Raw genomic sequence first — 21,137 nt, 5'->3', positions numbered from 1 at the left:
TGTTTATCGTATTTAAAAATTTGTACGCTGGTGTCTGCATGGTACCAAAAGATGAAAAGATAAATATTATAATTGTTGTATAATATGTAATTAACGTACAAGCTGTGGATCGAGAATGCGCTACGAATAATTCGAAACATCATTCTATCTTTGTTCCATATTAGTAGCACATTCTCGACCGCAGCTTATATTGTATAGTTGAAGGAAATAAATGGCGCGCGCGAAGCGCGCGCTTTGTAGTGTTCTAGTAATTATAAAAAGTAAATTGCATAATTTAACAAAATTATTCTTTGTTTAGTAATTTAGTTCTTTGTTTAGTAAATTCTTATCGATAAACATTAGACGATCTTTAAAGCATACTAGGACTTATTTTGATATTTTGCCAAAATACAAAATAAATATTTGTCAAAAAACAGTTTTATCTATATATTGTTTCGATTATGTCACTTCAAGAAAAGCCATTATTCCTTAAAATAATAAAAATAATACATATAAGTTGTAATTCTAATATACATCCATAAAATTCGAAATGTAAACAAAATAATCAACAGAAAATATGCTCTAGATTAACAAATTCAAATACTAGATATAATGTAATCCATATGAATATCATATACACTCTTCACACATTAAATTTTGAAAATAAAATTATTTTTATTAAAGTTTATATTTAAAGTTATTTTCTTAGAGTTTATCTATACAAAACGATATCCATAATTTAGTTTAAAAAATGTAAAAAATTAATTATTAGTTCAATATATCTATATAATATATATAATATAATGTATTTTATATTTTATGTCTTACAGTCAAATAGTTGTTACAAATAGTTATTATAAATTATAATTACCGAAAAATTATAATTATCTTATAAGTTGATTTTACTAATTGCGTTGGAGCGTTTTTGTACGAATCAGTATATAGTATATTATACATGTAACGTATGTACAGTATGATTAAAAACAGGTTATCTAATCAATTAATTCTTTTCGGTATTGTTATTTGCAAAGTCATGTATTCGATATTTTATACTGGAGATGAATCTTGAAGATATATTTTGTGCAATTCATCGTGACTCACATATTGCTCGGATGACATCTCCTAGTGGTAGCGCATATGCTTTATAATTTGATCCAACTTGCATCACGACGTATTATTTCCAGTCATATCGTTGGTAGCCGGCTGAGATAGCTGCGGATGTGTGAGCTGCTGCAATTATCAATTACGTTAACATCACATTCAAGTACGTCACATATTAGTCGCTTATTCGGGTGCTGTCCGTCGTAAAGGCTTACGTCGAAACTCGTAACAAAACATATTCAAATATATCGTACGAATAATCATAACATTTTGAAAGATAATTACTTCTTCGTATTCTTTTTGAAAGAAATCAATTCGAAATGTACTTGTACTCCGTCTCTAAAGGAAGGAGAATGTTCTCAATTGCTGGTATTTCACGGTCAGATGCGATCATTTGTGGAAATCATTCACTTGCGGACGAAAAAAATGTGATTTATCGAGATGAATTTTATCGAAAAGAGTGATGCAACTTTTCCATTCGCTGGTGTACATACATACATAAACGTGTGATAAACAACAACGTCATCAGCTTGAGACATTTGTGGTTCCAAGGTGTTGCTGGTGCACTTCACATTTTATCGCGTCGCATTAATTTGAAATTTATAAGAGAGTATATTAGTACGTGACAAGTTTTCATTCTTGAAGCATAATCTTGAAGCACATTTTTTAATTCCAAACTATACAGTGAGTGTTATATGTATATGTTAATAATCTTTGTAAACTTCTCTCTGCAAACTATCTGTCAGCTTCTACCGTATACTTTATCGTCTACTTTATCTCCACGTCATTACTAATAAACACACAGTTCGAGAGCTTTCTTACATCTTATTCGTAATATACTGTATTAAGGTGAAGGAATAATTTCTTGTTCGTTTGATTTTAATGTTTTGAAAGATTTATGACTAATTAGCTTCAATTATTAGCTAAAAATTGATTTCATTTAATTGGTAAATTTGAGTCAAATGCATATGAATTTTTTTCTTTATTTAAATTATAATCAGGTCTATAAAAACAAGTAATCAATTGACACGAGACAGATCGTAAGATTATGTACAATCATAAAAATCATAAAATAAAATTTTATTTTGTCACTCGTCGCTAAATTACATTTTGATAAGATTTAAAAGAAAGATAATTTGCATGACGTCATAATTTGCGCAATACGAATAAACTGTAGGTGCGTTCCGTTTCACACATATGCGCGCATTTTCTATAGTAAATATTTCGATCAGTATTTCGAGATGTATGCATATATTATATATATATACATATATATCTATGTAAGAGATCTTTCGATCAATATGATATCGATAAAATCCGTTTAAATTCAGTTATCGTAAATTTATATTTCCTTAAATATGTATTTGGTTTATTAAACTTTCTTTATTAAATTTTTAATTTCTTAAAACATGCTTTTTCTTTTTTTAGCAAACGTCGCTCGAGATAATTGCGATCAAAAGCTGCAAGATAATGGAACCCTTTGAAATATTGTGCGGCATTGCTGCCATATGTCTTGCTGTTTATTATTACTTGACATCGACCTACGACTTTTGGAAATTACGTGGTATTCGTGGTCCACAACCGATACCGGTTTTCGGTAATTTTAAAGATGTCATGCTTAATAAAAGATCCGCTGGTGACTATTTGATGGAAATATATAACGAGTACAAAGATGAATCTATGATTGGAATATTCACTAGAAAAACACCCATTCTTATTATGAAAGATCCAGATTTAATTAAGGATATTCTTATCAAAGATTTTTCCAAATTTGCCGACAGAGGGTTTCCTGTTAGTGAAAGAGTATGTAAAAATATTTTAAACTAATATTATAATATTCAAATTATATAAATGCGTTCTGATAACTTATTTGATACATTTTTTCCAATAATCGGAATTATTTAAAATCGTGACATTAATTATAAATTGAATTTCTTCAGTCAATTTCATGTAATCTAGTAAATATTTTTTTAAATTTCGAAAATTAACTCAATTATAATTGTTTTTTTTATTATATTGCAGGCTGACCCATTGTCGCAACATCTTTTCGCTTTGGAGCCTGAAAGATGGCGACCTTTGAGAACAAGATTGTCGCCCGTTTTTACATCCGGTAAATTAAAGGAGATGTTCTCTTTAATATCTGAATGTGCCGACCATCTTCAACAATACATAGATAAAATAATAAACAAGGACGAGCCGATAGAATGTCGCGAATTGACGGCCAAGTATACGACCGATGTAATCGGTAATTGCGTTTTCGGCATCGAAATGAACGCTTTGTCGGACGAAGACAGCGAATTTCGCAGGATGGGAAGATTAGCTTTCACACCAACTTGGAAAAATATTCTACGAATGAGAATAAGACAATCCATGCCGTGGCTCTACGAGATGATGAGCTATATCCTACCACAATCAGAAGTCACCATATTTTTCACACGTGTTGTTGTAGATACCATGAACTATAGAGAAACGAATAATGTCATTAGGCACGATTTTATTGATCTACTTCGAGAATTAAAAAAACATCCAGAGAAAGTGGGTGATATCAGTAAGTGATAACTGTCTTTATAAATATTTCCTATCATACAAATGTTTTTTAGACGGAAATGTTCATAATATTGTGCATATACAAAATATATTAGTTTACTATATAATAATCGTCAGATTATTAATATAATTTTTAATATTCGAGAAATAGAATTAAATCATAAAAAGAAAATATCACATTTCAGAATTGACCGAAAGCTTGATAGCTTCTCAAGCATTCGTATTTTTCCTTGCCGGCTTTGAAACTTCATCGACAACCATGAGCCATGCACTCTATGAATTGGCAATACATCAAGATATACAAGACAAATTACGTGAGGAAATTGATGAAGAGTACACCAAGAACGGTAGCAACTTAATTTACGAGAACGTAAAGAAGATGAATTACTTGGACAAAGTTTTTAAAGGTACGTCTTTCAAAGAAAAAAGTTGATAAAATAGAGAAAGGTGTGCTGTTGTTTTTCGCCATTAGAATATCAATAGTTTATTGCTAGTCAACTAACTTTTAATACATTCATTTACATAACTTTATATTTCACAAATAACTCTTCAAATAATTATTTCTTATATTGTTCTTAATATGCAGAGACTTTACGAAAATATCCGCCAGCGACATTTCTTTTGAGACAGTCGACATCAAGTTACACTTTCGATGGTACCACAGTTAATATATCAAAAGACCAGAAGGTATGGATTCCGGTTTTCGCGATTCATCGGGATCCGGATATTTATCCGAAGCCAGATATTTTTGATCCAGAAAGGTTTGCTGACGAAGCGGTGCAAACCAGGCATGCGATGCATTATCTACCTTTTGGTGATGGACCAAGAAATTGCATTGGTAAAGTGAAATGCATAGATTTATTTCCTCCAACTTCTGTTCGTTTTGCCTTTAAACAAAAAAATATTTTAATTTGGGAAACTTTTCTTGTAATAATTTATTATTTTTTATTTTCAGGTTCCCGCTTTGCTATTTATCAGACAAAGATTGGTCTTATAAAAATGCTACGAAATTATAAAGTCGAAACTTGTGATAAAACGCAAATACCCTACATAATTGATCCTAAAGCGTTTCTATTAGCTCCAAAAGATGGAATACATTTGAGAATAATTAAAATTAATCGGGCTTAATTTAAGTTTTGTCGCTTCACTCAAGAGTAAAAAATGTAAAGTAATTATTTTTAATTTACGTTATATATACGTATGCGTGACATACATATATTATATAAATTGTTTAACTCGAGCTGACTTCGATTAATGTGTACATTACAAAAAGTATAAAATTTATAAAGTTTAAGTTTGAAAAATGTAAATAAAATAATCACTTGTATAAATGTTTTAGATTGACAAATTCAAATGATGAATATTATGTAACCAGATAAATGTTGTATATAAATTGTTAAAAAATTTATATATTTTTATATACATTTACATATTTTCATACTTTTATCTTTACAAAATGATAATATATATCTATTACTAACATAATGCTATCGCATAATAACATAGTCATTTTCTTTTGAATGTTCCGTGTCACCAGATTCAAATATAGTAAGGCTTCTTAATTGAGGTGACATAGGAACATAATTATTGTCTGTAAAACTAATTTTCTGAATACGTTCTTCAACATTGGAAATTTTTGCATGAGACCATTGTCCAATATTGATCCTGTTGTAAAAAAACATTTTGATCTTAATTAAATGTTTTAAAATTAATCTTATTTTATCTATATCGCCTTTCTCTCAAGATGCACCAAAAAAATTTGAAACAAACTAAAATTTACAGTCATACCTGTCTTCCTCTACATATGATTGTTGTCCCTGTCGCGGTGGTAATGCTGGAGGTTCCATTTGCAGATTGTATGAACTTTTATCTGTTTCTTCATACATATTTAAAATAGATGTTCTTTGTTTTGCAGAATATTTATTATCTATAATTTCTTCATAAATTCCAGAAGCAATAGAAGTATTTGATATCCTAGGATTATAGGAATCAACTTCTTCGTTGTACATTAGATTGGGTTCTAATTCATACATGTTCTCTCTAATATTTGTGCAAGTTAATGACCTTAAACTGTATTTTTCACATTATTTCCGAAATAATTGTTTACTATTACAAATAATACTATTATTTGTCTATATACATTAATACATACCAATTAGCTTCTGTGTTGAGGACACAAAGTGGTGTATTCTTTTGTAAGTGTAAAAGAGAATTGTTAATTTTATAATGCTGCGTCACTGTTTCAAGATTCTCTTTATTAAAATTCAAAGATTTTTGTTTTGGACCACGACCCTGTGTCACTAAATCTTGTAATAATTTAACAGCATCAAGACAAAATATATAGAGTTCTCCAGTGCCACAACGGAACTCTTTAGTGGTATGTATTACACAAATACGTTTTACATCTTCTGGACGGCCTGCTGTCATTAAGTGAAATTGACTAAATTCTTTCCATTCAAAAGACTCGATTATTTCACCAGTATGAACATCTTTGATAAGAATTCCTGTATCGTTGGCAATCAAATCTCCGTGTAAACCTTTTGAATAAAATTGAATAAAAAATTAAATCAATATAGAACTTTATAATTGAGAAAGAGTAATTCTATATAAATTAAAAATTGTACTTACCAGTTAAACCTGATGCCTTGGAGTGCGCATTATCAACCATGGACACATTATACGACTTCTCTATGCAGCGATGTCTTTTAGGCTTCAACAGGTGTCTAATATTTGCCATCCAATGCTGTGTCTCAGTTTCCGAATTAGCAGACAGCGACATTAAGGGCTTTTTGTCCTTCGCTAATGATACAGCGAACGCGTATTGTTTCGTTTTAGAATGAATACGATGTATAATCGCATTCGATGGTATTACAATAAAATTGCTCTTTTCACTTTGTTTTGCAAAGTCGCTGAACCTAGTGTCAAACTGTACTTGCAAGCCGAGGCCGGATTCTAATTTCTTTACGGAGCACCATAATCGTTTCCAAACTTTCGACATTCCCAAAGCTTTCTTTCTCACTTTCTGTGCGATATATCTATTTCCCATCGTCTTCACATAAAGAAAACCGCAAATTTCCATGTCGGATGTATTCATTTTCTACAAATAAATGTCGAAAAATAAGGAAGGATAACGCTTTGCGACGAGAACGCGCAAATATCTCACTTTTTAGACAATTTTAACGTAGATTGTCGATGTAAATAATTGTTTCGTGAACAAATCAAAAAAGGAAAGGGGGAAACACTACGCCATTATATTTAAAGCGCGCTATTTTTTCTTTCTAAGGTGCGTTCGAAAATCTTACCTGTAATATAAAGTACGTTCAATCGACCAATCAGGACAAAGAAATCTTTGCTCCCTTTGATTGGTCAAGAGGAATCTAGCCGAAAGAAAGCAGCGAGTACTTCATCTATGTATTTTTATATGTCCATGGTGGAAAATCTCTCATTTACAGCACAGCTGTTTATAGAATCACATGTATTTTTTTTTCTTGTCTGTCATGATTTAAAATTTAAATAGAGGGCAAGATAATTATCGTATCCGAAAAATGCAGCAGATTGTTCAAAATATTGTCTGATAAAAATTATTACGTATTTATTTTATTGCTCTACATAATACATGTAAAAATGCGTAAAGTTATGTCAAGTTTATTTTACACCAAGATTATTCGTACTATTTGCAATACAAAAATTTTCAAGCATCAAAGGTTATTTTATTTTATATAAAGATTTTTTTTTTTCATTGTAAGAAAAAAGAAAGGTATCGATGTGTTTTTGATTATTTTTATATTTTGTTTTAGAAGGTGGATATATTCGACAAGCAAGTGTTTCTCCGTTCGAGAGACGACTGACGTGGAGTATGATGTGCCGGTTGAAACTATCCGTAACTTCAGTATCGTTGCGCATGTTGATCATGGTAAAAGTACACTCGCAGATAGGCTGCTGGAATTAACTGGGGCCATAAAGGCAAACTCTGGAAAGCAAGTTTTGGATAGTTTGCAAGTGGAGAAAGAACGTGGAATTACTGTGAAAGCACAGACAGCTTCATTGTTTTATTCATATCGAGGGAAGAATTATCTTTTAAATCTCATCGATACACCAGGCCATGTGGACTTTTCGGCAGAAGTCCATCGCTCGCTGGCTCCTTGTCAAGGGGTCATACTGTTAGTCGATGCAAATGATGGTGTCCAAGCGCAAACAGTCGCTAATTATTACTTGGCGCGAGAGAAAAATCTCGTAATTATACCAGTAATCAATAAAGTGGATCTGAAAAATGCCAATCCCGAAAAAGTGAAAGATCAATTGCAGACATTATTCGATGCAGAACATATCGATGTTATCAAAATATCTGCCAAGTTAGGTACTGGAATTGATAAAGTTCTAGATGCTATAGTTGAAAGAATTCCACCACCCGTAGTATTTAGAGACAAGTCCTTTAGAGCATTAATATTTGACAGTTGGTATGATAAGCATAAAGGTGCTATTTCTTTAATTTATGTGAAAGATGGAGCACTGTCAGTTGGCAAACACATCAGCTCCTCACATATGCAAAAATCGTTCGAAGTTCGAAGTATTTTTTTTCTTAGACCTCATGCAGAGAATGTGAAGACAATGTGAGTGAGTAGAACTTATATTTTTTTTAACATTGCAATTATATCTTTTATGTATGCAATATACAATTATTAATTAAAATTACATAGTACAATACACAATATTTTATATCTATAATTTGTATATAATTTAATCTATCTAGATTTGCTGGGCAAGTAGGTGCAATTTCATGCAATATGAAATCTAAAGAGGCTTACATTGGTGACACTTTGTATCTACGGCATCAGCCTGTCGATTCTTTAGAAGGATTTAAGCCACCGAAGCCAATGGTATTTGCAGGAGTATATCCAATGGATCAGTCACAATTTACCTCTTTACAAGCAGCTATTGCTAAGCTTACATTAAATGATAGTGCTGTGACTGTCACTTTAGAATCAAGGTATAAGTTTTATCATTCTTAATAACACGTATTAAGATTGCTTTTTTTATATTATTAATGATATAAAGTTTATTTTAAATAATTATGAATTGGTTGATTAGCTATGTAATGTTCAATTGGATTAATAATAACTTTATCAATAATACAAAAATATTACATGTTGCAGCGTTGCACTTGGAAGGGGATGGCGAATTGGCTTCCTAGGTTTATTACATATGGAAGTCTTTATTCAACGTCTTGAACAGGAATATGAGGCGCAGCCGATAGTAACAGCACCCTCAGTCACATACAAGGCAAAGATTTTTGGCAGTAAAAATATAACAAAATATCAAAATGATATTGTAATTTTTAATAATCCAGCGCATTTCCCAGACATGCAGATTGTTAGCGAATTTTACGAACCTGTGATTATAGCAACTGTTATAACACCAGGTATGTATTTAATGCACTAAAGTTTATTTCTACTCAAAGCAGAATTCAAAGATTGCAAAAAAAAAAGGAACCTATAAATTTAATTTTACATTTGATCAAAGATTTCAAGCTGACATTTTTAATTTCTATTTTTATTATTCAATTTTTATTATCTATAGAGTAATCAGCTTTGTAACATGTACAGTTAAATATATGAGTGATATTACGTCACTTTGCCGAGAAAAGCGAGGCGTAGAAAAATTAAACAAGACTATTGGCAATGACAGGCTCATGCTGCAATATATAATGCCACTGAGCGAAGTAATCCTTGACTTTCATGATTCTTTAAAGAGAATAAGTTCTGGTTATGCTAGTTTTGATTACGAGGATTATGATTATCAAGTGTCAGATATTGTGAAGGTGATTAAATATTATTGTGTACTTTAGTCTTGCTTGCACGTGTATTTTCTCTTAAATATAAAAATTAATAAATTATGCCTTTTTACAAATTTTAGTTAGATATTCTCTTGAATGGAAAAATAGTGGAAGAATTAAGTACAATTGTACATAAAGAGAAAGCATTGCAGACAGGCAAGAAATTATGTGCTAAGCTCGTCGAAACCATTCCTCGACAGCTTTTTGAAATAGCAATTCAAGCAGCGATAAAAAATAAAGTGATTGCGAGAGAAACTTTAAAACCATATAAAAAGGACGTAACAGCAAAATTAGTAAGTAAATATGTATATCGTTATATATCAATAATCAGTAAAACTTTTAAAAGTAATATTAATTTTGTATCTATTTTTTTCTAGTACGGAGGTGATGTTACTAGAAGAAAAAAATTGTTGGCACAACAATCGGAAGGAAAGAAGAAAATGCGAATGATTGGAAAAATTTCTTTACCACGGGATACATATATAAGCGTACTGAAAAAGTGATTTTTTACGTGATGTAAATAAATATCGTAAGAGATTTTGCATTTACTATTTATTATTTTTTATTAATGCTCTAGAATATTACAAAACGCATCTCTAACGCGCGCCATTTATTTCCTTATACTTTTCTTATAATATAATATTTAATAAATCTTAATTGTGAAGAATAATATATATATATATTGATGCACAAAAGTAATCATATACACAAATGCATATAAATATATTATTTTATTTTTGGAATTACTTAATTGAGTTGGAAGCGCTGTTTAAAAAAAATCATTCAATACTCTTGAAAAATCGTCAAGCTTAGCAGAAGAATATATTATATATATACATATATTGGCAAAAAGTAATACAAATTAAAATATCCGATTCAAATTTTGCGCTTCCAAGCTATAAATTAAAATAATCCATGATGGCGAATCATGGGTAGAGAAAGTGTAATCGCAACATGGCGTAGCCAATCAGCTTTCTTGGATTTTTGTCCATTTAAAGGCGGAGAATCCACGCTAGATGAGTTTTCTTATTTCATGCTTATTTCACTCTTTCCATTTCGTAGCGAATGGAACGTTACGCGATTGTAAATGTGTCTACCAATTTATTTTCTTATACCATTTATTGCTAAAGTAAACGTTCACGATGATGTGTCATGTCATTTATGAACGCGTTTAATTCAATTTCATTATTATGAATAAATATGCTACAAAATATTATTATCAGATATGTTATAATCATGTGCTCGAGTTATAAAATCACGGCGGAAAATAAACCGCTTTTGCCCATTCTGTAAAATTGACAAAACAACATAATTGTCAACGTGATTAGCGTCGTTAAAAGAATAAGAATATAAGTTATCTAGAAGAGAGATCTGCTGATCATAATTAAACTAATTGGTTAGTATAATAATTTAAATTACAATTTACTTATAGTTTACAATTTATAAATATAGTTTACAATTTACTTATAGCTTCAAATAAAAGCGATATTACATTATTCCATACTATAACGCATTTATTAAAAAGACATATTAATATAGTTTGTGATACATATGTAAAGAAGAGATAACATGATTTTTTATTTATAGGGATACACATATATATTTGATTAAAATTTTTTATCAAAAACAACAAAATGGCGCCAGTTCCTTTAGAAGGTCATCAAACTCCAGTTACAAATAATATACCGCAAGAGGGGAATCGCGGAGGATCTATCTCCTTAGGCATGCTCATAGATTTTATAATACAACGAACATATCATGAACTCACTGTTCTTGCGGAACTGTAAGTATAAGATGTCAAGATGTTAATAGGCATATTTTAACATTTTATGATACAGTTTATTTTAGATCTTGTATGTTTTTTGTGTATCTAGATTACCTCGTAAAACAGATATGGAACGCAAAATTGAAATTTACAATTTTTCTGCTCGAACGAGACAATTGTATGTTCGTTTATTGGCATTGGTGAAATGGGCAAATAGTGCATCTAAAGTGGATAAATCTACAGTAAGATATACATTTTCATACATTTTATTAATTACACAATTAAAATATATCATTTGATGACTTATGTGTGTGCTTTTTTGTTATAGCATATTATGGCATTTTTGGATAAACAATCATTGCTCTTTGTTGATACTGCGGATATGTTAGCAAGAATGGCTCGTGAAACTTTGGTGCATGCTAGACTCCCAAATTTTCATATCCCTGCAGCTGTAGAAGTACTTACGACTGGCACCTATGGTAGATTGCCAGCTTGCATTAGAGTAAGTATACTGCATAGAAAAATATTAATTATACAAGAAATTAATGAAAACATCATGTTTCTAATGTTTAAACAGGAAAGAATAGTGCCTCCAGATCCTATTACAACTGCAGAAAAAAGAAGCACATTGCAAAGGTTGAATCAAGTCATTCAACATAGATTAGTCACTGGAAATTTATTGCCACAAATGCGTAACTTAAAGGTAAATGTGTACAAATAATAATAAAGATATAAGTAAATTATGTTAAAAATTGCATTATGATATATAATATACATTACTTAAAAAAATATATATATTACATATATGATTTTTTGTTTTACATAATCTATATACATATATTTAATTCGATTTATTGTTAATATATAGATTGAAGCAGGCAGAGTGACGTTTCTTGTAGAGCAAGAATTTTCAGTATCTCTTACAGTTATGAGCGATGGGCCAACAGTCCCATGGAGATTATTAGAATTAGAGATTTTGGTTTCGGATAGGGAAACTGGAGATGGAAAGGCATTAGTGCATTCCTTGCAAACTCGATATGTACATCAGGTATATATTATAAATTATAATAAAGTTCATATAATATATATATTTTTAGATGCATTTAATAGATGAAATTTCTTTCTACAAACAGGTTATTCAATCACGATTAGCTGAAAGTACCAATCCATTGTCAGAAGTGTATTATATCTTGCATTATTTTTGCCAATCATTGCAATTAGAAGTTTTGTTTTCTCAAACATTAAGACTCATTCAAGATAGATTAGATGATCATATTCATGTGGATGAATATGTACCTGGCAAATGTCTCTCTGTATCTTATTGGAGGTAATAATAATTGTAATAACTAATATATTAATTATATATTAATTATTAATATATAATATATTATTTAACACATGTGTTAAGAAAAAAATAATGCAATAAAAAGAGAATTGTACATGCAGATACACATAAGACTTTTATACTCACATATGAAATCTTTTTAGGGAATTAACGAGTAAGGATCCACGATCAGAACTTGGATATAAATTAACCATTCAAGTAGATCAACATGATCCTGCAAGACCTCTTGCAGTTGTACACATTCCATCGTTGGGTAATAAGGTAAAGTAATAGATTTATATTTTTCAAGTATTCAATGTTTATAATAAGATTTATAATAAGATACATTACGGTAATATTACACAGGAAAGTGAAATAGCACATAGAGCAATTAGATCGGATCAGTTATCAATGGAATGTTTACTCGTGCACACAATTTATATTCGGACGCGAAGTCGTCTATCCGAATTGAAACAAGAGTTACAAACGATGCTAAAGGACGTTGAATGTAAGTTGAGGGTTTTTTGCTGTACATTCCTTTTACACGTTTTTCACATTATGTTCAAAATATAAATAAAAAATAAAATAATATTTATATAATGTACACATTTGTAGGTACCTTAGCAGGATCTCCAGCTATATTATCAGTACCTATATTACAACCGTGCTTACGTGCTGAGCTTCTATTAGTTACAGTAGACACTCATACTGGTATGTTACAGTGTCATGTCCCTCAATACGATGCGCCTCTTGTACCGGAGTTAACAACAGCTCTGAATGGGGATCATTCGCGTCTTCCGACACTTATATCTGAATTGAGGTACAAATATTCTTTATAAGCTCTCTTTTGCATTTTTCTAAAATAAAATTTATTGATTATTAATAAATTATTTTATGTCAGATTTTGGATAACACAAAGACGTTGCGAAAAGACATTGCAGCATTTAGCCGCTACCTCTCATGAACGTTTGCCTGTATTACATCATCCAGATCATCCTATGTCTAAGATTAGTAGACATCGCATGTTTGTGCAACTGCATAAGCATCCTACAGTTCTACTGGTATGTAAATTCAGATTTTCAAGATTATAATAATTATATTTAAAAAATATGTTAACACATTGAAAAATATATACTACATTAATGTTACAAAGTTGTACATATATGTATATTCTGCAATATTACTTGTTCTAGATTGTTGCATTCAAAGAAAAAGAAAACTCGCCGTGTGAAATAGAATGTTCCTTCTATCTCGCTGTAGTGAAGCATAGTTCCATCGAAGATGATCCGCACGATGATAGCATAGAAACGGAAATACCAAAAATGTATCTAAAAGTTCAGAGTCTTATTGAGTTTGACACTTTTGTCATTACACACGGCCCATTTACAAGTGTCGACAGTGGTGAGTATATTCACATGCATTTTATACATATATATATATATATATATATATATAATTAAATTCTTTTTCAACTTTTACCTTTTATTTTCAAAATTTGTATATTTAAATAAATTGATTTCTCTTTCTGTCTAATTATTGACAATATTATAATATTGAATAATGATATAATAATATTGTTTTTTCGTTATTAAATCATTATATAGATAAATAAAAAGTATATGGATATGCATGTGTATTTTTATGTGGGTTTAGTTTATTTGCTATCATATACTGTTAACATATATAGATGTGCAAGTATTTGCAGGTAAAAACAAAAACTATATATTAGTAGTTATATAGTTTGAGTTATAGTGTGTATACAATTTATTATGTTTTTGTAAGAACATTTTTCTTTCTCTCTTTATTAACAATTTCCAGCAACTTTTAATCTATCCTATCTACTGGTATTATGTGATATATAAGTATATATATATATATATATATATATATATATATATATATATATATATTATATATATACTACAAGTCAGGTCTATTCAAGTTTATTCACTAACAATAAGCTCATTATCTCCATCTGCAAATAATCATGTTGCTGTAATCATTCTTAACGATACCAATTCTAGGCACACGTGCTTATACCTTAACTAGTTTTTTATTTTTTCTCTGATTCGACAAAACTGAAAAAGAAGAAAACACATTTCATTCGCGAGTCAAAGCTTAAACAGGCCTGATGTAAATGTATAAAACCCGTTTTTATAATTGACTGTCAAATCAATATAATTAATATAATAATATGTACGTTTAATTGTATATTCTCTTGTATTAAGTATATATAATTTATTTTGTCTCGAAAATGTTATAAGAACTTTCTCACTAATCTTTACTAACATTCGATTGCTCGGTCATTAATATGTCGTAGTATGGTGTATTGTATACAGATAATAATTAACATCTAGCAACATTCAGTGTGGTATACTACTTCGGCTACTTTTAGGGGGATTAACGGGTGGATTTTTTAGGGAATAATGATCAAGATGGGGGGTGCATTACAGAAGTGGTGGAGACGACGACGAGCAACAAACGTAGAAGCACTGGGGTTGGAGGAAGGACAGACGCAGTGGGAACATCACAGAATAGAAGAGCAAAACATCCGGCTTACTTCATTCCGGAATTAGCGCATGTTGTCGCTCTGTGCGACGAGCGGATACCATTCGTAACTCTAGCTCAAGAAGTAAGATCTAAATTTCTCGTCGATCTTTATATCATATCTTGTCTCTCATTAAAGAAAGGAATTCAATATTTCCTTTTTGTAAGGAACGTCTTGTCTAACGATAACTGATCTTTCCGTGATACTATAAAAATAATCTTCATTTAATATTAATTTAATTATAATTAATTATAATTAATATTAATTATAAATATTTGCAGCTTACTAGACGAGAGATAGCCCATCAAGGGCTACAGGTTGAAGCAAATGCCACGGCATTGGTACTCAAACTTGTTCAATTACCTGCGCCATCGCCAACTATCGCTACAAGTAGTGCCTGGCATGCTCTTCTCAAAAGACTGTTGAGCGTCTCGATTAGAGTTCAAGGCAAAGGCATGGCTAAAACTTGGATGGTGGAATTTGTATTTTTCGGTAGTCCCCTCTCTAGCAGTCACCCCAAGGAACAAGGTATTAATTTTTTTTAATCAAGTGTCTGTCCATTATTAATATTTAGATAGACATCTTTCATAGTTTTACATATTCGAGTTTCTGGATATTATATAAATTGAGAACAATAGAGAGGGTGTGTATGTATGTGATACATATAAGTTTGTTGGTATTTCTTTCACTTTGTATTTTCAGTCATTAAACAATTATACATTTTTATATTTTTTTAAAAATACTTTTTTTCTCGTTAATTGTTATGAATTTTTTTTCCTTCGAGGAATTTATCCTTTTATATTTTTAATTTTAATATATACAAGTTTATAGTTTGTATACATATAATTAATTCCTACTTTGACTTCTGAATTAAATTTCCTGATAATTGATCTCTTATTGTAGATGAATTCATAATATAACACATTGTAATTTATAAATAATACATTGTAATTCTTTTTGTTGTAATAAAAGTATAATTATAGAGCACAAATATATTTTTCGAATCTTATAGGTGTGCGAAGACCAGTCTATTTTCAATATGAAATGGGAACAGCCGATACTGTTTCTCGCACTGTAGATGCCTTATTAAATGACTGGGCACAAATAGTGCATTTGTATTCACTTGTTCATGATTTAGCTGAATATTTCAAAATGGGTATGTTATATATATTCTAATCATACGCATTGTTACATATTAATTACGTCTTTATAATTTAATGTTGCTTTTTACTCTAGAGAAGTACAATTTACGCAACATGGTTAGCATTAAGTCTTATAGTTATAGCAAGCTAGTTCTTGCATATGGTCCAAATCATGCTGCAATTGTAACTGTACAATGGAATGAGAAAGCAAACTTTAAACTGGTATTTGGTAGAAGTAAGTTCTTTTACATTGATTTTAGTTTAGAGACACGCATCACATTTTTATCATTAGAAATGTAATAATAAAAATTTTATTTGTATTATTAGGTCCAACCAATACAGTGACTAATGCGCATTCTATAATGAAGGAACAGCTAGAAGCCCATTTGAATAGGCACAAGAATTTGGCACAAATTATTCATATACTTAACGAAACGCTTCAGCCGCTTATGTCGATCAGTAAATTACCGACAATACCTCAGTTATGCGTGCATGCGGTAAGTGCACGCGCATACCTGTCTCTTTTCGGTTCAGACTTACGGATAAATTCCTCTCTACAGAGACCACGAGTGCCAGTACAAACGTTTACTATAATGCCACAATGTGTCACTTTAGTAAAGATAGCATATCAAGGCATGTATTGCTTGGAATTACGTTTGCGCGGCGGAGGTTTGGTGAGTTTACGTGATGGTGCTTATAGTCATTTCGACAAAAGTAACGTCGTCGACGAGTTCACGCCTACGCAGGGGTTAAAGGTAAAGAAATGATATGTTTCCCCTTTTAATAAAACAAAATGACATAGTTAAGCGTATTCGTGTTTTGCTGTAGGCATTTCTGTCGAAATATGTCGACGAGAACGCGGTATATAGAAGAAGATCTCAATCGGAGGACGATAATCCACCGTCCCCGGTCACTATGGATAGCGATGGTGGTGGAGGTAACGTAGGAGGTTTCTTAGGACATCACAGAAGCGGACCGCAATCGCCCGCGCAACAGCGTGAGGGTTTAAGATTTCATCCGCCGCTCACACCACCATCCGGCAGTAATCCTCACACACCAGCCAGTCCTCACACCACAAATATATCGCAGGTAGATTGTCTGACTAAGATAAATATATATAAATTATATATATATATATATATATATATATAATTTTATTATACATTTAATTTTAATATATTTATATGTATATATATTTTTTTTTAGGCCAGTCAACATCAAAGTTTCGGAAGCAGTCCCGCAACGTCGTTTAATTTAGCGTCTCCGCCATCGTTACCACCGAATACACCTAACATGTTACCGCACCCGTCTCCCGGGTCGGGACTCGTTGCGAACAGTCCTCTAAATCCGATGCACGTTCCTAGTCCGGCTGGTCTCATGCCAACGTCGTCGCCTGGACCTTGTAGTAATGTTCAAGTAGGACATTCTCCCGCTGGCTCATTCATGCAAACAGGTATGTTTCGATATCTTTTTTAATTCTTAATATTATCTTCGTGTTTTTAAAGTTTTTATCATACTTTGTTCTCAATTTCTTTTTTTATTTACCTTAACTGCGCGAAAGCGCTTACATTTTCATTGCATTACTTTTAAAAAGAAGCAAATATAAGCAAAAAATAATGACATTTTCGCTTTCAGAAATTATAATCGTTATTTTACAAGAACGAAGCATTAAGCCTAACAATGATAACGATACTTGCCAATGCTTTTAATGCGAGTTAATCTTTACAAAAGAATTTTAATAATAATGAAACGCCATTCAGGTCATATGGACGGTAGTCCTTTCCCGTCTTCTCAAAGTATGGCTTCACCGGCTGCTTCCAATTGGCCTGGATCTCCGAGCGTACCGAGACCATCCCCAGCGAGACCTGGACAGAGTCCGGGTCACGTGGCGCTGCATAGCCCGCAAGCCTCCGATCACAAGACCGGTAGTCACATGTCCAGAGTATTACCGCCGAGGTCTTGGGCTGGTGCCGTACCGACGCTTCTCACACACGAAGCGCTAGAATCGCTCTGTTGCTCCTCGCCTCATCCGTCCGGCTTACCAGGTCCGGATATGTCGCCCCTCGAGAGATTTCTAGGTTGCGTCTACATGAGAAGACAACTGCAACGCTTTATCCAGACAGACGATTGCGTAAGAGAGAACTTATATAGTAATACAATTAAAAATTTTAACCACGAGTCTTATTTGATGAATTTTATGTGCCCATGTATATATATTTAATATATTTATTTCGTATGTATACATGAAATAAGTATGTAAATATTTACTAGTACTCTATGATATATATATATATATATATATATATATATATATATATATATATATGTATATATACATATGTTATATATATGTATAAATTACAGGTAACTGGTATCAATAGCACCGAACCTGGCGTAGTACATTTTAAAGTCGAAAGCTTACAATGTAGAGTTGGATTAAATCCGCAATATTTCCAATCTCTTCATATCAAAGTGCAACCACTTCCAGAGTACAAAGATCAGTGGAGTCTGGAAGAGTTACAAGTAAGTAATCAAAGCACATATACTGCGTATTTGCACGACATTATTCATTGAAATAACTCCTCTTATAGATTATAGAAAAATTCTTTGATACACGAGTCGCCGCCCCGCCTTATAAACACAACACGCTATCTGGCTTCGGAAGGATGCTTAATATACGTTTCAAGGTGTTGAAAGACTTTGTGCAAATAATGAAGTTAGAGCTGGTTCCCGGTCTTGTACAGCAACAGCAATTGAAGTGGTCCGTGCAATTGTGCTTGCGTATTCCACCTTCTACTGGACAGATTGTGCCTCCTGGATCAGAGGGAGTGCATGTTTGCAGGAGCAAAATTTTATTCTTTGTGAGTATAATTTGTTGAGACATTTAAAATTTCTTTAGATTCGATCGATCATTACACGATTTTGCATATTTCGCAGTTGCAACTTACGAGAATAGGTATGTCGTATCCAGGAGAAACGTCCTTTGTACTACCATTTGTGTATGACGTCACCACGAATTTAACGCAACTGGCGGAAAGAAGAGATCTTAGTCCGGCGATTACGGCAGCATCCATGCAGCTGAAGAGATTCGCCGAGTACGGTGCGAATCAGTCGGAATGTTCGCTGTTCCCCGCTGTAAGGGATCTTTTAGCTAATTTCACGTTACCATCGGAACCGCCGGTTATATCACAGGTATAATACTTTGTTAAGTAGAAGCAAGATCTTAAGATTTCTTGATTCCTCGCTGCAACTGTATTAAATCATTAGAAATTATATAAATCTTTTTCTTATGTACGCTATACATATTATATAGAGACAAATTACTACCATACTGTCATAATCTATGGTTGCAATGTTGGAGCAGTAGTTATATATTTCATATTGCTTTTTGTATTTTATTTATTAAAAACTATAAGATACTGAAAATAAATGTAACAAAGCACGAAATATTTTTACGCGAATTTTAATGGAAAGCCACAAAGCTTACTTTACGATATCTGTAACAGGTTGTCGCGTCTCCCGCGGGAAATCAGGTACCTCCCACACAGCAGATTCAGAACGCAGCGATGCAAATGCATTCGCCCATGACTGGTGGCCAAGGACCGCCACAGGGACCATACGGAATCCAGAATATGCCACCAATGGGCATGATGGGTGGACCACCTCAATAGGATTTGCTTTACTCTCCTAATCCCCTTTGTCTGCCGAATCATCCGACGTGGATGAATTAAGAATGTAAACATTCTTTCAGAGGACGCGCGCGTTTATTCCATCATGAGCAGATTTACATTTTATGGGGAAGACTTTAGGAGAGAGAGATAGCTAAATGTTTGCCACAATCAATTCGAGAAAGATATGGATAAATAAGTTAACGAAAAAAACAAGAAAACTATCATTAAACCATTCTGTAATTGATATTCTGACATCTCTGAGATCGCTATTACAGATACATATTGCGTATCTTACCATCGCAGCTAATAGTCAACTACATACACTATTCTGACAAATATAAAACGCTAAAAATGTATAAATTGTATTATATGATAACTAAGGAGATTTTAATGGAGAATTACTATTTGCCAATGAAAATTTCTTTTTATTTACATCAACTGATATTCTTCGTTGAAAATTATCCATACACAAGTAGAGAGTACAAATCTTTATTGAGATAAGTATCTTCTTGTAACATATAAACAGTCTGCTATATTAATATGAATGCGAAATAGTGAAATTTACATTGTTGCAAATGAAAATTATTTGCGAAAATGCAAATGTAAAAATGTTCATAAATATATTTATTAGATGTATATCTCTAAGATAAAGCGTACTATATGCCTCTTCAAGTATAACATTGTGTACATGTGTGTGAACATTCTATTTTTTTTTTTTTAATGAATGTTTAATATTATTTTACGAATAAATGCGTAGAAATCTTAAATGTTTATACAAAAGATATGAAATAATTTCTTAAATATGTAACCTTATACTTATTCGTCTATCTGTTTTACATAGGCATGATTTAGCAAAGAATCTATTCTTGACATTAAATTATCTCCACAATCGTTGCTGGAATGAATCAATCAAATAAAATAATTTGCACATTACATATTTTATCTGGGATTTATGAATAATATAAAATTTTTATTTTGGTTCTGCGTGTACAGCTCTTTTTTTTACAAAAAACATGTAATACTCTTAACAAAAATCAATCGTACTATATTCTTAATATATGCAATTGTACAGTACTCATACAGTTAATAATAATATATTGGAATACAACTGTATATCGATAATCGCATCTCAAATATATATATACACTTTTAGGTCAGGTATCAGTCTCTGTATATAAAATTTGAATACATCTTGATACAACTATTTCGTGATAATCCTGAATTGCA

The 21,137-nt window shown here is 31.7% G+C and overlaps 4 protein-coding genes across 8 annotated transcripts; 3 read left to right on the top strand and 1 right to left on the bottom strand.

Moving 5' to 3' along the window:
• The first annotated feature begins 1,083 nt into the window (after window positions 1-1,083).
• Window positions 1,084-5,339, top strand: LOC145944353 (putative cytochrome P450 6a13). 2 transcript variants are annotated; one of them, XM_083052627.1, is made up of 6 exons: window positions 1,084-1,243; window positions 2,509-2,883; window positions 3,103-3,628; window positions 3,813-4,034; window positions 4,214-4,465; window positions 4,583-5,339. In XM_083052627.1, the coding sequence occupies exons 2-6, from the start codon at window positions 2,551-2,553 to the stop codon at window positions 4,753-4,755; spliced, it is 1,506 nt and encodes a 501-aa protein (XP_082908753.1). In that variant the 5' UTR covers window positions 1,084-1,243; window positions 2,509-2,550; the 3' UTR covers window positions 4,756-5,339. The 2 variants fall into 2 exon arrangements, with proteins under 2 accessions (XP_082908753.1, XP_082908754.1); XM_083052628.1 differs by lacking the exon at window positions 1,084-1,243 and adding an exon at window positions 1,279-1,764.
• On the bottom strand, window positions 4,374-6,886 carry LOC145944354 (uncharacterized). The gene is made up of 5 exons (XM_083052629.1): window positions 6,256-6,886; window positions 5,780-6,164; window positions 5,416-5,697; window positions 5,109-5,292; window positions 4,374-4,514 (listed from the first exon to the last, which is right to left on the bottom strand). The coding sequence occupies exons 1-4, from the start codon at window positions 6,719-6,721 to the stop codon at window positions 5,115-5,117; spliced, it is 1,311 nt and encodes a 436-aa protein (XP_082908755.1). The 5' UTR covers window positions 6,722-6,886; the 3' UTR covers window positions 4,374-4,514; window positions 5,109-5,114.
• A 182-nt stretch (window positions 6,887-7,068) lies between these two features.
• On the top strand, window positions 7,069-10,011 carry Waw (Translation factor waclaw). The gene is made up of 7 exons (XM_083052984.1): window positions 7,069-7,331; window positions 7,425-8,237; window positions 8,378-8,614; window positions 8,781-9,046; window positions 9,231-9,445; window positions 9,541-9,753; window positions 9,838-10,011. Exons 1-7 carry the CDS (start codon window positions 7,252-7,254, stop codon window positions 9,961-9,963), a joined length of 1,950 nt encoding a protein of 649 aa, XP_082909110.1. The 5' UTR covers window positions 7,069-7,251; the 3' UTR covers window positions 9,964-10,011.
• A 515-nt stretch (window positions 10,012-10,526) lies between these two features.
• On the top strand, window positions 10,527-20,040 carry Med14 (mediator complex subunit 14). 4 transcript variants are annotated; one of them, XM_083053453.1, is made up of 25 exons: window positions 10,527-10,856; window positions 11,048-11,243; window positions 11,335-11,467; window positions 11,554-11,727; window positions 11,803-11,928; window positions 12,094-12,273; window positions 12,359-12,552; window positions 12,714-12,831; window positions 12,916-13,057; window positions 13,165-13,369; window positions 13,451-13,610; window positions 13,743-13,950; window positions 15,003-15,181; window positions 15,379-15,625; window positions 16,110-16,253; window positions 16,334-16,474; window positions 16,567-16,736; window positions 16,800-16,994; window positions 17,068-17,328; window positions 17,446-17,692; window positions 18,000-18,370; window positions 18,604-18,762; window positions 18,831-19,100; window positions 19,177-19,431; window positions 19,746-20,040. In XM_083053453.1, exons 2-25 carry the CDS (start codon window positions 11,095-11,097, stop codon window positions 19,908-19,910), a joined length of 4,593 nt encoding a protein of 1,530 aa, XP_082909579.1. In that variant the 5' UTR covers window positions 10,527-10,856; window positions 11,048-11,094; the 3' UTR covers window positions 19,911-20,040. The 4 variants fall into 4 exon arrangements, with proteins under 4 accessions (XP_082909579.1, XP_082909578.1, XP_082909577.1 ...); XM_083053452.1 differs by having other exon boundaries at window positions 14,970-15,181; XM_083053451.1 differs by having other exon boundaries at window positions 16,567-16,994.
• Window positions 20,041-21,137: the final 1,097 nt, after the last annotated feature.

This window comes from Prenolepis imparis, unplaced genomic scaffold, assembly GCF_030444845.1.
Source record: "Prenolepis imparis isolate NDT839.2.m4 unplaced genomic scaffold, iyPreImpa1.0 SCAF_13, whole genome shotgun sequence".
NCBI classification, from domain to species: domain Eukaryota; kingdom Metazoa; phylum Arthropoda; class Insecta; order Hymenoptera; family Formicidae; genus Prenolepis; species Prenolepis imparis.
This window is presented reverse-complemented; position numbering and strand designations above follow the sequence as displayed.

What these genes read in the sequence shown, in the direction of transcription:
- LOC145944353 (XM_083052627.1), top strand. Translation starts at nt 2,551, where the DNA reads ATGGAACCCTTTGAAATATTGTGCGGCATTGCTGCCATATGTCTTGCT. An exon ending in AGAGAAAGTGGGTGATATCA is followed by an intron (nt 3,629 to 3,812) that starts GTAAGTGATAAC and finishes ATCACATTTCAG; the next exon opens with AATTGACCGAAAGCTTGATA. An exon ending in CTTGGACAAAGTTTTTAAAG is followed by an intron (nt 4,035 to 4,213) that starts GTACGTCTTTCA and finishes CTTAATATGCAG; the next exon opens with AGACTTTACGAAAATATCCG.
- LOC145944354 (XM_083052629.1), bottom strand. Translation starts at nt 6,721, where the DNA reads ATGAATACATCCGACATGGAAATTTGCGGTTTTCTTTATGTGAAGACG. An exon ending in CTCAACACAGAAGCTAATTG is followed by an intron (nt 5,698 to 5,779) that starts GTATGTATTAAT and finishes TGAAAAATACAG; the next exon opens with TTTAAGGTCATTAACTTGCA. An exon ending in TCATATGTAGAGGAAGACAG is followed by an intron (nt 5,293 to 5,415) that starts GTATGACTGTAA and finishes TTTTTACAACAG; the next exon opens with GATCAATATTGGACAATGGT.
- Waw (XM_083052984.1), top strand. Translation starts at nt 7,252, where the DNA reads ATGCGTAAAGTTATGTCAAGTTTATTTTACACCAAGATTATTCGTACT. An exon ending in AGCAACTGTTATAACACCAG is followed by an intron (nt 9,047 to 9,230) that starts GTATGTATTTAA and finishes TAACATGTACAG; the next exon opens with TTAAATATATGAGTGATATT. An exon ending in AGGACGTAACAGCAAAATTA is followed by an intron (nt 9,754 to 9,837) that starts GTAAGTAAATAT and finishes ATTTTTTTCTAG; the next exon opens with TACGGAGGTGATGTTACTAG.
- Med14 (XM_083053450.1), top strand. Translation starts at nt 11,095, where the DNA reads ATGGCGCCAGTTCCTTTAGAAGGTCATCAAACTCCAGTTACAAATAAT. An exon ending in GATTGCCAGCTTGCATTAGA is followed by an intron (nt 11,728 to 11,802) that starts GTAAGTATACTG and finishes ATGTTTAAACAG; the next exon opens with GAAAGAATAGTGCCTCCAGA. An exon ending in GGAGTCTGGAAGAGTTACAA is followed by an intron (nt 18,763 to 18,830) that starts GTAAGTAATCAA and finishes CTCCTCTTATAG; the next exon opens with ATTATAGAAAAATTCTTTGA.